At 39.6% G+C, this 17,604-nt stretch overlaps 1 protein-coding gene across 1 annotated transcript in view; it reads right to left on the bottom strand.

Moving 5' to 3' along the window:
• POLR3B (RNA polymerase III subunit B) overlaps positions 1-17,604 on the bottom strand; it is a gene marked incomplete in the record, with an annotated part of 1,742,661 nt that overhangs the window by 1,203,011 nt on the left and 522,046 nt on the right. Inside the window, 1 exon segment of the mRNA XM_044088141.1 lies at positions 50-211. Within this exon segment, the coding sequence (XP_043944076.1) occupies positions 50-211 (162 nt within the window).

Below are 17,604 nucleotides of genomic sequence, written 5' to 3'. Positions count from 1 at the left end.
ACAAGATACTCAAGCTCAACTTCAGAGGGATGTTAAAACTTGCACTTACAGTAGAAATGGCATTCACCATACCATTGGTGATCTGGTCCTGTCGCATATGCTTTACCACATCAAACTGAGCAGCTCGTTGTTTAGGGATGATTTGGTCTGCAATCTTCTTCAACTCAGAGTTGAACTTCTTAAACAGATCTTCAAACAGTAAGGAAAGAAGCTGCAAAGAGAATGCAACTTTAATTTGTTTGCATAATCTTATTCCAAACTGTACAAATTCAAGGCAAATGCAATATCCTAAGAAATGTAAACATATTTGAATAGTTATCTTTACAATTTTGACTTCTAGAACTCTCTTCCCTCTGGGTATATGAAGTCTGAGTTATTCTTTTTTTCATATCCAGCATAAAACATATTTGCTTTACAAGCAAGTGTCCTGGAATTGCCAAGTAAACGTAAAGCAGCCTACAGTACTACACTACATCATATACTTTGATTTCCTGTTGTGAAACTGTCTTATTTAAAATTAGGTTCTGTACATTGCCGTGACTATATTTTAGTCATCTTTTTGTACAGTACCTTATATGCTTTACCCATTAAGGTACTTGCGTATTATTACAGCCACGTATTCACGCCAGCACTTTAACTATGTTATGGAAACCACGCATTCTCGTTAGTTTATTGAGAATGGAATGCTGGCGAGAATGTGTGGTTGTGGAAATACATAAGCTACAGTCTTAAAACTGTCTTCTATGAAATGTAATTAATTGCAGCACACCAGCAACATTTTAGCTCTAAACATAAGGCAGAAGACTTTTTTTGTTTTTTTTTTACACAGTATTATTGCAACCACGCTTTGTTGCACTTTCTCGGTTGGCTGTTACACAATCACACTTTGTTATGCTTTCTCGGTTGGTTATCGCTGCCAGGGGTTTCAGCAGTTATTTTCAGTACCACACCTTGTTAGTAACCTATTTGTTTTTTTTTTTTTTTTGCAAACACTAATTTTCAGCAGCATGTTATTTAATTCATATCCAGACTGATGTGTTCATATTCAGTGCCTGCCACAGTGGTAGCCCTATTACCTGACAGGTGATATCAGCACCGGTCAAGCTAAAGATAGAAACCCCCAATTAAATGCTAGAGGAGATGTCCAGATATCACACTTTGGAACATGATGGATGCTGGTGAGAAAGGGTGCGAAACAGCATATTTGCAGCTCCCGTGAAAATGCGGTTGCAATAATACGCAAGTACCCACATTTCAATACATAGTAATGCACTACTGTGCTCAGTATATTGTTTTTTCAATTTATGTTTTACTAAATTTTAACACAGAGGAGCAACAAACAAGCTGCTCTTTCTTGGTGTTGAACCTTTAAGTGCTACGCCACAGAAACAGGCTAGTACTCAACATATCTGTCCTGTGAAGCAGGTCACAAAAACCTACACCATACAATGAACAATTCCTATGACAATCAAGTGTCAATCCCCCATCCCTATACTATTGCTGCCCCCTTACTCTACTTTTCTGATGAAAACAAAATACGCTTTAAGTGTTATGGTGGACGCATACTAAAAGTTTGCCACAATTTGCTCTCAGTTATTGTTCCTATTCACCAGTTTTGGGCAACTGCAACAGTCAGGGACTACAAATATTACCTTTCACACTGCTGCCATCAATTATTTGAAGTGTGATGTGACTATCAGTACAAAGGTTTGAATGTCATAGTTGATACACAAAGGCATTAATGGTGTATGGTAAAAGTGTGTGCTGTTGCCTTTAGTAACAGCAAAGCACTATCACACCCATCAAGCTTTATGCTGTTAAGTTAGAGATTACTAATTAACGGCTCCCCACGACTTCATCCACCTTAAACTGAGCCCAGTGCCTTCCAAACAGTGTTTCAAACCTGACTAAAATTATTTTGCACACACATGCAACATTTGCCATAATCAAGGTGGTAAAAACTCTCCAGCATAACTCCATTCCTTCTAACATTTAATTTAGCAAAACCTAACAAAACACAAGCATACTGTTTGCCCTTAAAATAAGCCAATCTTTAAATATGGAAATGGTAGCAATTAGCTCCAAACAGTAAACCTTCCTAAGGTAGACGCTACACCATTACAGATGTCAGTAAAATGCATGAACTCTTTAGCTAATACACAAAAATCAGTCAGATGTATTCAAAGTTAGATAATAAAATGTGCTTATATACTTGACATAAATTAGACAAATTTTCTTCTCAAATAAATATGCAGAACAAAGGGCATGCACAAGAAACTGAAAGTAATAAATTCAAGTTTGAAGGTGACAGCTGACTGAATAACACTAACTAAAAAAGTGAGAAACTTCAAACAGTAAAATTTATAAACATGGGGAAAAAATTAGTTACCAGCTAGCATATACACTGCCTGAATGTCAGAAGAAAAATGAAAAAAGTTAAGAAAAGTGTACTAAAAAAAGGGGGAAAAAAACATTGTGGATTGGAAGAATTCCATGACTGATCAGCAGGAAGCAAACTTATTTCTATCGATGAAGGAGAATATTTTAGTAAATGGTAAGAAACAAAACAAATGCACTCAGAAATCTTTAAGGGGGACTGGAAACAGTACACCTAGAAGACAAAGCAAAAAGAAAACCTGAGGCTGTATGCAATATCAGAGAAGCAGGAGTGAGTACACTTTAACTTTATGAAAATAAAAATAACTGGATTGGTATTCCACAGAAGGATTTGGTTAGTTGAGAGGGTGTATCGCATCAATACTACAAATTTAGCTTCCAGAAAGCAGCAGAGATCAATACTGGTTAAAGATTAAAAGGAGTTGCTGCTGAAAAAAATGTTGCAAAATAGAAATGTGTTGTACACTGGTGATGTCACGGTTTGTTGAAAATGATTACTCCCTCTACACTAGAGGAAAAAGGTGTATATTTATCCCAGTCATTGAGGGGCGTCATGAGGATGGGTTGAGATTCAAACTGTTATACTCAGTGATTTTCAAAATATGTTTAGGTAGGTTGAAAAAGTATAAGGAGGTAGATCAAGCTTTACAGGACACAAGCCTTGGAGGAGAACAGTTTAGTCAAACAAGACTAGACATCAAGGTAAAGGGGACTCTGCTTCTCGGCCCTCTGCAAGTAACTAGGTGGCTCAAAGACTGCCGGTGAACCATTTCCACTTGTTATAAAATAACATACTTGAGTGATTGAGAGAATCTCATGGGATGACCAAAAGAATTGTGAGAAGCTTGAATTTGAATCGGATTGCCAGTAACGCTAGAAGGTTAAGAATTTAGAAGCCTAACAACTATCTAGAGAAGCTGGGAACTGAAGATGAGAAGGTGAAGACTGAAGGACACCAATAAGAGTAAGGTAACTTCAGCGCATCAGCACGACTAATTGCTATTTCAAAAAGGTCGAGAAATAATAACATGAATTCCACTTCGTTATTTCTTTCCTTCTTGCATTCATTTCATTCATGGGTAAACAAAGTAAAATATTTCAACTTCTAAAGATATTTTCTGTTAAACACTATTATTGTAAAACCTAATACAGTCACAGAAAGTATTATCTGATTTGAATACTACAAAGCTTTAAAAGTAAAAAATAAAATGCTGGGGTGGATTATGATAACATATGAAGTTATTTACATAAAAATAAAAGCCAACAACAATTACTTTCGGATGTCGGTAAAGTTAGAAGAATAGACTAAAAAATATATACAGCAAGTCAAGGGCAGCTTCCTTTCATTATTTCAAACTAAACAGTTTAAAAACATTAAACAAAGTGAGGAATGCAAGATAACTGTTGGAGCAACGGCTAACGTTTTCCATAAGCAGATATCTTGTTGGGAATACAAGGTGCAAGTAAAGGGCCTGTCTAATGGAAACTGAAAGGAGTTGATCTGATGCAATCAAAATAACATGGCAATTAACAGATATACTGACACACTATCTTTTAATTGATAGATATACAGACACTGCACCTTGTGAAGTTTTCACTGGATCTGCTAGAGAGAACAGTTGCAATAAAAGGTAGTTTTGAGAGAATGGAAGATTTGAAAGAAAAAGAAAAGAAACAGTGTTAATGCTGAGCATTTCCCCAGCAGCTTTAGAATGTACAAAGCATAGACATCTTTTAAGTGACTGATTTACCAAAATATATGCAAATTCTTTTTCCACATTTTGGAGTGGAAACTGATTACACTTGAAGTAATGCATTTAGACACAAACACCAGCAGTATGCGTTTCACTACAGCTATCCCTATTACTATGGTATGCAATGCCAGTGCAAGCAGTTACAGATCTTTAGCTGAAGCTTCTACTTCAGCAGATAGCATTATATTCTTGCATTCTGTATGGGGAAGGGTATACTGACTTTTAACTCTTCAGAAAAATGTGACATCAGATGCAACAAATGTGAAATTACAATTCTTTTACATTAAGTGTCACAAGGTATGCATAATTAGCTAGCAGTAATAATATAAAAGTGACATCACATGTAATTGTAAGTTCAAAATTATATCTTGGCTGTCATGGCCTTTTTTACATGGACTGTAAATGGTCTTAACAGTGAAAAGGAGCACAGTACTGAGCTATACAAAAGAAACGTAGGATGCACATTTTCATGTTACCATTATTTCAATGATGATATTTAGCAGAATATTGTGGACAAAGGAAAACGTGTTTTACTATACTGATGGTAAGAAAGACTCAGATTGTGTTAAAAGAAAAAGGACAATAATGCAAGATTTGTGACAGTGATGGGATACTGGCAGGGAAAGATGTTAACCTCTGTATGCATCAACATTATCCCTATGTTGTAATTACGGAGGTTAGAAAAATTTGGGGAGAAATAAGTTTTCAGCAGGGTATTTTAGTTATAAGTGGTGATTGGAATTTAGTGTATAGCAATAAGGATGTGTCAGGGGTTCTAAAAGATACACATTACAGCTAGATGGTAGCTATGTACATGAAGGCATCTGGTATGGAGAATACAGTGCAATGAGGAAGTATTTGCCCCCTTCTTGATTTTTTTTTTTGCACGTTTGTCACACTTAAATGTTTCAGATCAAACAAATTTAAATATTAGACAAAGATAACTCAAGTAAACACAAAATGCAGTTTTTAAGTCATGATTTTATTTATTAAGGAAAAAAACACTATCCAAATCTACATGGACCGATGTGAAAAAGTAATTGTCCCCCTTATATCATGAAGTAACTGTGGTTAATCACATTTTTAGGAAAGCGGAGTTCAATTTTACTAGCCACAGCCAGGCCTAATAACTGCCAGACTTGCTGAATTAAGAGATCACTTAAATAGAACCTGTCAGACAAAGTGAAGTAGGCCAAAAGATCCCAAAAAGGAAGACATTATGCCGCGATCTAAAGAAATTTTGGAACAGATGAGAAACAAAGTAACTGACATCTAGCAGCCAGGAAAAGGTTACAAAGCCATTTCTAAAGCTTTGGGACTCCAGTGAAACACAATGAGAGCCATCATCCACAAATGGAGAAAATATGGAACAGCAGTAAACCTTCCCAGGAGTCGCCAGGCTACAAAATTTCCCCAAGAGCGCAGTGACACTCATCCAAAAGGTCACAAAAGAACCCAGAACATCTAAAGAACTGCAGGCCTCACTTGCCTCAGTTAAGGTTAGTGTTATGACTCAACCATAAAAAAGAGATTGGGCAAAAATGGCATGCATGGCAGAGTTCCAAGGTGAAAATCACTGCCGACCAAAAAGAACATAACGGCTCGTCTCACTTTTGCCAAAAAACATCTTGATGATCCCAAATACTTTTGGGAAAATATTCTGTGGCCTGACAAAACAAAAGTTGAACTTTTTGGGAGGTGTGTGTCCTGTTACATATGGCGTAAACGTAACACAGCATTTCAGAAAAGGAACATCATGCCAACCGTCAAACATGGGGGTAGTAGTGTGATGGTCTGGGGCTGCTTTGCTGCTTCAGGATCTGGACGACTTGCTGTGATTGATGGAATCATGAATTCTGCTCTCTACCAAAAAATCCTAAAGGAGAATGTCCGGTCATCAGTTCGTGACCTCAAGCTGAAGCTCACTTGGATTCTGCAGCAAGACAATGATCCAAAACACACCAGCAAGTCCACTTCTGAATGGCTTACAAAAACAAAATGAAGGTTTCGGAGTGGCCTAGTCAAAGTCGGACTTAAATCCAATTGAGATGCTGTGGCATGACCTTAAAAAGGTGATTCATGCTAGGAAACCCTCCAATATGGCTGAATTAAAACAATTCTGTAAAGAAGAGTGGGCCAAAATTCCTCAACAGCGATATTTAAGACTCATTGCCAGTTATTGCAAATGCTTGATTGCAGTTGTTGCTGCTAAGGGTGGCACAACCAGTAGTTAGGTTTAGGGGGCAATTACTTTTTCACATAGGGCCATGTCGGTTTGGATAGTTTTTCCTTAATAAATAAAATCATCACTTAAACTGCATTTTGTGTTTACTTGGATTATCTTTGTGTAATATTTGCATTTGTTTGATGATCTGAAACATTTAAGTGTTTCAAATGCAAAAAAAAAAAGAAATCAGGAAGGGGAAAATACTTATTCATTGCACTGTATTACTTCAGCAGCAACAACTCATATGGAGTTTGCATACTACTCCTCAAGACAAAATAATGAGACAAGGCTGTACAGAAACCATACATCACAGCCGCATGCATACTTGAAGGTACTGAGACCCATCCTTCCAATAAAGATATCTTGACCATGAACTTAAAATAGAAGTTAAAAATACTAGGATCTAAAACAAAGGCTCTGACATTTCCCTTCATATTTATTAAACATATGGGATTTAAGGAATGGGTAAACAAGTAAAATTTGAAAGTCATTAGAGTAGACAGAAATGGTTCCTGCAGGGCTAGCTAACACGGGAGGACAAAATGAAGACTATCTTTAAAAATACAGTGGAAATAATGAACAGTGAGCGCGATGTGGTACAAAAGTAGCAAAAAAAGTCTAGAATGAATGAAAAAGCTAAAATGATGCAGAGGAACAGCAGGCTTACAGATCAAGACGAGGAACAATTGCAGACAGTGGAGAAGAAAACAAGTTTATCCAGACAATACTATACCTGAGTTAAGGAAAACAGCCGTTAAATAATCCCAGAACATTGAAACAGCTGTTAAAACTCAGGGACCCTTATGAAAAGAAGGTTAAATACAAATGCATAGAGCATAGTGGCGTGGAAATCAGAAGAGACCATTGGAACCTTTAGACATTCCAAATCTTGATGAAATGGAAGCTCAGTAATTAATAGTCTGTACAGATAAAGGAGAAATATAAACCATGATGTCTAAAAAAGAAAAAGTGAAATCCCCAGGAAAGGATAGCATTCCTGTAGAAATCTGGAAGTTAGGAAGGGGTGGCTACTGAAATTTTGGAAGGCACTGTAATGTTTTGAAAGATGAGGATACCTGTATCACGGAAGAAGGCAGTGCTGGGTGTAATATCACCCAAGAAAGAAGGGCAAGGACCCTGTATTATAAAGGCTAATTTTGATTCCAAATCACAGTTACAAAACGTTTAGTGTCTATATTAGCTAAGAGAATGGTGAAAATGTTACAAAGCAGGCAAAACTGCATCAACGTGGCTTTATGAAAGAGAGACAACACTTGATAACATTAATGAAATAATGATACAGACAGAATCTGAATACATTAAAAGCTCTATTATAAATTTGTATGCAAACAAAGCATTTAATAGGGTTTGCTGAGAATTTGTGACACGGCAGTGACAGCATTTGTGTTCTCTAACAGTATAACATTAGAAAGGAGAATGTATAACGGATTAAAGGCAAAAACAAAGGAAAGAGTAGTCTCTATGAATTTCAGTTTAAACAGGATGGCCAGGCAGGTATGCCTCTCTTCCCCTCTCCTGCCTGCTTTACACTTGGAGCCTTTAGCCACAATGCTAAAACAGCGACAAATTCAGATATCATTGGTGTGGTGGTAAAGAAAAACTAGCTTTGTTTGTGGATATTGTTCTGTATTTGACAAATTATGAATATGACATAGTGCTGTGGGATATTATGAGAGTTTCAAGTGTTTTTCGGATATAAAATAAACAGATAAAACACAGACTATAACAGTAATTTATGTGCCTACACACAAAGTACTTAAACAATATCCATATTTGTGGGGATGTGAAACGATAAAATTTGTTGCGGCATCTAAAAATACATAGTAAAAGAGAGGTTACTGTCAACTTGGGTCCCCAGGTCCCTGATAACTTCTCCATGTTTAATGGGATACCCCCCTATGTGGTAATTAGGGGTTACCTTGTTTTTCAAAAGAGGATTAAAACAAGTTTGGAAATTAATGGCTATGGACAATATCCATTTCTATGAGACAGTTCTGGAAAATGTCTTTGTCTGATGGAGTGTCTTTTGGTCCAGTATACAGTCAGCAAAAGTCTGACATGGCACTAGCAACTCTAACCCTGTGTGTATCAGCCACAGAAAAAGTTATGGATGACCGTTAATAAAGGAATTTATATGAGAAAGGAATTTATATGAGAAAGGAAGAGGGCAGGAGTACAGTGAAATATGTTGATTCTGTTACACAGGTTGATTTAAGACTATCTGACTTGAAGGGATACTTTGAAATTTATACAACTTGAGACTTGCATATTCATTTGCTTGTGCTATATATTCAACAATGGGAAAAAAATAATGGTGCAACAAAATAGAAGTAGAGAGATGTAGAATGGTTAAATTTTAGAAGCAAGCCCTTAGAGAGAATAGAAATTTAATTATAAAGTGGCAAGCAACATTATAAAAAACTACCACATCATCTTCTTTCGGCTGTTCCCGTTAGGGGTCACCACAGCGGATCACCTATTTCCATTTCTTCCTGTCCTCTGCATCTTGCTCTGTCACACCAACCACCTGCATGTCCTCTCTGCATGTCCACATCCATAAACCTCATCTTAGGCCTTCCTCTTTTCCTGTTACCTGGTAGCTTCATCCTTAGCATCTTTTTCCCAATATACTCAGCATCCCTCCTCAGCACATGTCCAAACCAACGTAATCTTGCCTCTCTGGCTTTGTCTCCAAACCTTCCAACCTGGACTGACCCTCTAATATACTTATTCCTAACACTGTCCAACCTCGTCACACCCAGTGCAAATATTAGCATCTTTCACTCTGCCACATCCAGCTCAAACTCCTGCCTTTTTGTCAATGTCACTGTCTCCAACCCATATAACATAGCTGGTCTCACTACCCTCTTGTAGACCTTCTCCTTTCACTCTTACAGGTGCTCGTCTGTCACAAATCACTCCTGACACTCCTCTCCACCCACTCCACCCTGCCTGTACTCTCTTCTTCACCTCTTCCACACTCACCATTACTCTGAACTACTGATCCCAAGTATTTAAACTCATCCACCTTTGCCACCTCTACTTGCATCCTCACCATTCCTCTATCCTCCCTCTCATTCACACACATATATTCTGTCTTAGTCCTGCTGACCTTCATTCCTCTTCTCTCTAGAGCATATCTCCATCTCTCCAGGGTCTCCTCCACCTGTTCCCTTACTCTCACTAAAGATCACAATGTCATCTGCAAACATCATTGTCCACGGGGACTCCTGTCTGATCTCGTCTGTCAACCTGTCCATCACCATTGCAAATAAGAAAGGGCTCAGAGCTGATCCTTGATGTAACCCTACCTCCACCTTAAATGCATCCGTCACTCCCACTGCAGACCTCACTGCAGTCACACTACCCTTGTACATATCCTGTACCACTCTTGCATACTTCTCTGACACTTTTGACTTCCTCATACAATACCACAACTCCTCTCTAGGCACCCTGTCATATGCTTTCTCTAAGTCTACAAAAACACAATGCAACTCCTTCTGACATTCTCTGTACTTCTCCATCAACACTCTCAGAGCAAACATCACATCTGTAGTGATCTTTCCCGGAATGAAACCATACTGCTGATCACTAATCATCACGTCCCTTCTTAACCTAGCTTCCACTACTCTTTCCCATAACTTCATGCTGTGACTGATCAATTTAATCCCTCTGTAGTTACTACAGCTCTGCACATCACCCTTATTCTTAAAAATTGGTACCAATACACTTTCTCCATTCCTCAGGCATCCTCTCACTTTCTAAGATTTCAATAAACAATCTGGTCAAAAACTCCACTGCCATTTCATCTAAACACCTCCATGCTTCCACAGGTATGTCATCTGGGCCAACAGCCTTTCCATTCTTCATTCTCTTCATAGCTATCCTTACTTCCTCCTTGCTAATCCATTGAACTTCATGATTCACTATCCCTACATCATCCAACCTTCTCTCCCTCTCATTCTCTTCATTCATCAACCCCTCAAAGTACTCTTCCAATCTCCTCAACACACTCTCCTCGCTTGTGAGTATGTTTCCCTCATTATCCTTTATCACGTTTACCTGCTGCACATCTTTCCTAGCTCAGTACCTCTGTCTAGACAATAGGTACAGGTCCTTTGCTCCCTCCTTAGTGTCCAACCTTTCATACAACTCTTCATATGCCTTATCCTTAGCCTTCGCCACTTCTATCTTTGCCATGGACCTCATCTCCTTATACTCCTGTCTACTTTCTTCATCTCTCTGACAATCCCACTTCTTTGCCAACCTCTTTGCCTGTATACTCTCCTGTACTTCCTCATTCCACCACCATGTCTCCTTGTCGTCCTTCCTCTGTCCCGATGTGATACCAAGCACCTTTCTAGCCATCTCCCTTACTAGCTCTGCTGTAGTTACCCAGCTATTTGGTAACTCTTCACTGCCACCCAGTGCCTGTCTGAACTCATCCATGAACTCCACCTCACAATTACCCTTTTTCAATTTCCACCATTTGATCCTTGGTGCTGCACTCTTCTTGATCACCAACGTCATCCTACAAACCACCATCCTATGCTGCCTAACTACACTTTCTCCGGTCACCACTTTACAGTCTCCAATCTCCTTCAGATTGGCCCTCCTACATAAGATATAATCCACCTGTGTGCATCTTCCTCCACTCTTGTATGTCACCCTATGCTCCTCCCTTTTGTTAAAATATGTATTCACCACACCCATGTCCATCCTTTTCGCAAAATCCACTACCATCTGACCTTCTGCATTCCTTTGTTTAACACCATACCTACCCATCACTTCTTCATCCCCTCTGTTCCCTTCACCAACATGCCCATTGAAATCTGCTCCAATCACCACTCTCTCACCCTTGGGTACAGTCATCACCAATTCATCCAATTCACTCCAAAATTTTTCTCACTCATCCATTGCACACCCAACTTGTGGAGCATATGCACTAACAACACTCATCATTACACCATCAATTTTTAGCTTCATAAACATCACTCTATCTGACACTCTTTTCACCTCCAAAACACTCTTAGCATACTGTTCCTTCAGAATAACTCCTACGCCATTTCTCCTCTCATCCACACCATGATAAAACAATTTGAACACACCTCCGATACACCTAACCTTACTCCCCTTCCATCTGGTCTCTTGCACACACAGTATACCAACCTTCCTTCTGTCCATCATATCAGCTAGCTCTCTCCCTATACCAGTCATACTGCCAACATTCAAAGTTCCGACCCTCACTACCACAGTCCTAGCCTTTCTCCTTTCTTCTTGCCTTCGGCCATGCCTTCCGCCTCTTCTCCTCCTTCGGCCAACAGTAGCCCAATTTCCGCCAGCACCCTGTTGGCTAACAGTACTGGTGGCAGTCGCTGTTAACCCGGGCCTCGACCGATCCGGTATGGAAATATGTACTGATGACTGCATGAAATGATTTGGTGAAGTTTTACGCCGGATGCCCTTCCTGATGCAACCATCCCCATTTATCCGGGCTTGGGACCGGCACAAAGAAATACACTGGCTTGTGCATCCCCAGTGGCTGGGTTTATAAAAAAAAAAAAAAAAACTACCACAGGGAATGAAAAATAGAGATTTTGCCTATAAGAAAACATACAACTATGGGCATAGAAATGGCAAAGAGATGGCCGGAAGTAATTGGAGGAAACTAAAGTATACCATATTACTGGAAGCAAATAAACTGGAAGGGAAAGGTAACAGTGGAAAGAAGTCAAGATGGTGTCTAAACTGCTGGTCAGATATTACCTTCTGTATCAGGCACTGTTGGCAGAATATAGCCAAAAGTACTGAGTGAAAGACTAGCTCTATTAAGAGTTTTTACAGAAATAAAGAACAGAAAACGCTATTAAGAAAGGGGCAAATTAGTAAAAATACAAACTATTACTAGATGACTATAAAGAATCAGAAAGGAAGATTAGAATGACAAATTACAAAAGAACAAAGGAAGAAAATCTGTAAGGCCTCTTGTTATACCACGATAAAAAGTTTGGATATTTGCACAGATTTACACAGCTACTTTTTTATTCCACGTAGAGTTCAGAAGATTTTCCTCCAGCAGAAAGCATATGGAGATGTGAAGGGGAATAAAAAAACCATTACATGTCTTTGGGAAGTTAACTAACGACTCACTACAGCGTATCCGGTTAGAACTGCTGGGGAAAACATTATTAGCAAAGGAGATGATAGTATGTTGGTGTCTTGGTTCAGAATGATGCATAAAGGACTTAATTTTAACACTACTGGAATTGAAGTGTAACCTCTGTGAGGCATATCTGTCTCTCCAGCAAGTCCTTTTGAAGTCACATGCTAGGTTGAGATCCCTAGGGTGAATGCACGTTACTGATTTATGAATGTGCAGCATTTCCATTACACCAGGATCTGAGATTGCTTTATATGCAAGGCAAAGGTCACCTCTGAGTACTCTGTATGACACAGAGTATAGTGACAGTGATTTTAGTCTGTCAACGTATGACATATGCTGAAGACCCTGAGTTTTCTTTGCAAGAAACCTTTGAGATCTTTCCAGTTGCTGCAGGTGCCTGGTAAGGTACATACCAAAAGGCAGCATTGTACTCTATTACTGGATTGATGAGTGAGGAGTACAGGGGGATTATAACCTATTTTGTTCTGTTCTTTTTTGCATTGAATTTTAGCCCATGACTTTGGCACCAATCGTTTGTCTGTGTAAGTCCCTCTTGTAGGATACTGACATCATTTGGGGACTAAGTTTGCTGATGATTGCAAACTGGGTGCAGTCAGTCAGCCATAGGCCTTTTGTTTTAGCCTGTACATCCAAGAAGTAGATTCCAAACAATAGGGGCCCCCAGTACAGATCCCTGTGGAAACCACTACTTACAGGTCTGTTGGTGGAGGTAGAGTTACCTACTTTGTGTGCATTCTATCAGTGAGCCAGTTTGCAACCCACCAGACAACATACATGTTGATCTCCAGGCCTTTTTAATTTCTCCAAGTCTTTTGGGTTTCTATTACCATTACAGGAATGGAACCCATTCCTAAGTCAAAGTATGATTAAAGTTCATGAAATCAGTATTGTTTCAATCTTTGATGTCAGCCACAGGTGCTCTTCACAGCACCTGTAATGTGCCCAATAACGACTCCTGCAATTTGTATGGAGTTATATGTATTAGTAACATCTGTAAATAGGACTGTAGATTGTTTTTTATAAGACCATGGCTCCTACTGTCTGGGTATCTTTATTCCACACTGCTCTCATTTCTGCCTGCAAATCCTGATATTTTATGACTGTCTTTCTCTTTATGCAAGACACTGTAGTCACTGGGTGTAGCGATTTCAACGATCAATGCTACTTTTGTCTTCCTTTCATGGACCACTATATCTGGTTTTCACGCATCTGTCTTTTGAACTGTTGGTAATGGGTGATCCCAAGTGATGCGGACTTCATTTTCTATGATGCTGTGTGGTTCATGTTTCCAGTGTTTTTCAGCTTCTTCAATGCCATAATATTTACACAATCGCCAGTGCAACAGTCCTGGCACATTATTATGCCTTTCAGCACACAGTCGTCCTGCCATTAGTATGTCACAACCATCAATGAGGTGTGCAACTGTTTCCAGTTCTGTTTTACAAAACTTTCTCCCACAGGTTCAATGGACTTTGTAAATCAACGTGTGCATAGCGCACTATCTTGTGCCACCAATATTAACCATTCATCTTTTGATTTGAATTTGCCTCTCCTTAATCATTCCTGCATTCGATTCTGGTGAGGTTCTTTCAGAAGTTTTCTATATTTGCAACTATATTTATGCATTTTCCACATTTCTTGCCTTCTCATCTGATTCTTCACCTTTTATTCTTTCTTTCGTTTTTTTTTTTTTGGCACATTCAGTTGCTGCCCGATTTTTATCTACTTCTGGTTTGATTTCCATTCCTGCTTGACATTGACATGCTTCTGCTAGACTAAGCAGGGAAGTCATCTTAGACTTATTCTCCTCATGTTTCACAACATTCCCTACATTTGGATCCTGTGAGGTCAGCAGATATGTATGAAGTCCCACAATTGTAGATCCATGCATGTAATCAATTTCAAGAAGGCCCATACCTCCTTCGTAACGTGGAATATATAATCTTGCATCTCCAGCTGGGTGAGTTTATCAATGATGCCTGAGTGGGGAGTAGTGTCAAAGGCCCTTGGCCAGGTTCAGGTAGGCCATATGCACGTATTTGCCTTCATCCAGGGCTTTGATGACTGTCTCAAAGACGTCCACCAAGTTCAACAGGCATATCCCTTTAGCAAAGTCAAACTGGGTCAGATTGAAAGTTTGGAGGTCTCCTATATAGGCAGTCCCTGGGTTAAGGTCGAGATCAGTTTTTTAGTCGGTCCAAGTCAAATTTGTATGCAAGTTGAAACACGTACATGGAATGTTCTACTGTACTGCAATACAGTACAGTAGAACATTCCATACAAAAAATATGTTAAACTTGCCTCTTTTTAAGCTTCTGTTCACAATTTCTGTACTACAGGCATCACTCACGAATGTTTTCTACTCTTTCCTGAACTTTCAGGCCTCTGCCAAACCTCCTATAGTCACCTAGACCCTAGTGAGCAGCAATATCATTTACCCATTCTACTGTACAGTACAGTAACTGCTTCAATACGGTGTACTGTACAAGCCAGCAGTGTTGAACAATCAGATCGCCAACACAAAGCCATCTCTTAACCAATCAGATCTCTTGTTCTCCATGAAGGCGGAAATAACTCCTCTAACAAGACATGCGAGCAGCTTCACGAACAGGGAAAATGGGAAAAGGAAAGTACAACAGAATTCTTCATTTTAAGGTTTAGATTTTGGCAACTTTAAAGATTTTTATTTACTTTCACGTTATTTCCGACATTGCGGCAGCCCATTCTTATCTGCGGATCATCTGCAAGTCAGATGTCTAACTCAGGGACTGCCTGTATCTTTGTGAAAAGGTCCATGATTGTTTCCATAGCCTTGCAGATTAGGCTAGTCAGGCTTATGGGTCTAAAGTTCCCAGAGTCTGTGTAGGCGCCTCCTTCATGTAACAGGATGACGGTTGCCATTTTCCAATCAGCAGGTACAAAACCAGTGCTTAGACTGTGGTAAAAAAAGAGCACCCAGTGGTGCAGCTAGTTCCTGTTGAAATCCATTTAGAATGCAGCTTGGAATATTATCAAGTCCCATAGAGGCCGTGTTTTTGGCTTTGGAGAGAGCATTTACGACCTGCTCCTTAGAGACACTAGGTAGAGGGCAGGTGGTAGGGATGCTTTGGTGATATGTGTCAGGGACAGGGTGGAGAGGTTTTCACTGAACCTGTCAGCTAGCAGGTTGGCTGCTTCTGCGGGTTCAGTATAGGTGGTGCCATTAACAACTAGTTTTGTGTAGATCTGGGTTTTTCCTTTAAGGGTTCTGCCCAAGCTAAAGAAGACCCGATGGTTATCCTTAGAGAAGGAAGCTAATCTGGACTCATAGTTATCTTTAGAATGCCTTACAAGGTGTCTTATTTGCTTAAGCAGAGGAGGGAATGCTTTCAATTAAGAGACCATTTCCTTCCTGCTCTGGGACAGCAATTTCTCTTATGTTTTAACCTGTTAATGGCAGATATCCACCAGGTAGGCTTGTTCTTTCTTGAGGATCTTGTTTTGATCCTACCAGGTACAGTTGACGCAATACATTTGTACAGATGCTGACACCAAGGCATTGGTGTAAATCCCAGCATAGGTGTCCATGCCATCAGTGAGGGCAGGGGCTATGAAGCAATTAGTGCCATCAAGTATTAGGTTGTAACCGACTTTGGAGAAGTTTTTTAGTCTGGTTACTGCCAATGGTGGTTCAGATGTTATTGTTACTTCTAATGAGAATAAATTATGATCCAACCTCACTGGAGAGGGCCGCACACATGGGGTGGTGCAACAATCACCAACGCTAGTGAACACTAGATCCAGAATGTTTGAGACTCTTGTGGGGGTGTCAACCAACTGGTTCAGGGCATTGGAGTCAACGAAGTCACAGAAACTTTGGGCACGTGTGTACACTTATAATTTATCAAATCTATGGATGGGTAGTTACTGTCACCCAAAACCAGGGTGTTTGTCTGTATCTTGAGTGATTAGAGTACCTCCAGGTATGCAGCGTTGGTTTCCTGGTTCATGGAGGGGGTCCTATAACTTGGACAGGATTCTTACCTACAGTCAATTGGACCTGGATTAGTTCAAAGGAACAGTTTTGTTTAACCAATCTAGAGGTGCACTTATCTTTGATTAATATCGATTCTCCACCTCTTTTAGTTCTCACACTTTCAGTTTGTGGTCTGAATGTGTGGAAGGCATTACAACTTGGTATGGGCTGGGTGCTTTCTGCAGCCTTAAACCAAGTCTCTGTGCCTGCACAGATGTCAACATCTTTTAAGGCAAGGGTTGCTTCCAGTGAGTGCAGTTTTAGGTTTAGACTCCTAGTGTTTAGCAGCATAACCTCAAGGTTGCTTTTGGAAGATATTTTTATGTCGGGAATTTTGTTGTTGTGACATTGCCTAAAAAAGGCACTAAGGGAAAGGAAAGAGCCTCAGCCAGTAACCGAAACCCAGAGGTGACAGACGAAGACCATCTCTGACAAAGCAGTGTGGTCTATCTACCACGTCATCCCAGGCTGACAGGTACTGGATCCCCTTAGAATGACAACAGAAACTAAGACAATTGTTGAAGTCAATCATTTTTAGGTGAAGGTAGTATGCTGCTCAAGGCTATGGACATACCTGCCTGAGACACATTCAGAAAAGTCAATCATGTCTCTCTTCATATAGTCCAGTGAGGTAAGTTTCAAGTCATTCACACCAACATGAGCTATGATGGAGTCATAATCATATCCTCAGTCTTTTTCTTTTGCCAGTCAGAGTTTTCTAAAAAGAAGACAAGTCCAAAAAACCTGCACCAAAACAACACACATATACAACAATATATATATAATATATATAAGCAAACTCACAAACTCAACAACCACCCTAAATATAGAGGAAGGAAAAACGTAGGCAAATGAATAGTTTGGTTTAAAGCCACACTAGAAACCACTTTAGGCATAAAAGAAGGATTAGATACGTATGATACTCCCCTATCTGATGGAAAAAATCAAAACCTTGCTACTGCCACCTGGGGCCTCACACTCTCTTTGCTTCCTTCTTGCAGAAGAA

Source organism: Protopterus annectens, chromosome 11.part0 (assembly GCF_019279795.1).
Source record: "Protopterus annectens isolate FY-2018-M chromosome 11.part0, PAN1.0, whole genome shotgun sequence".
NCBI lineage: Eukaryota > Metazoa > Chordata > Ceratodontiformes > Protopteridae > Protopterus > Protopterus annectens.
The sequence above is the reverse complement of the archived record's forward strand: the minus strand, read 5'-3'. Positions and strand labels throughout refer to the sequence as shown.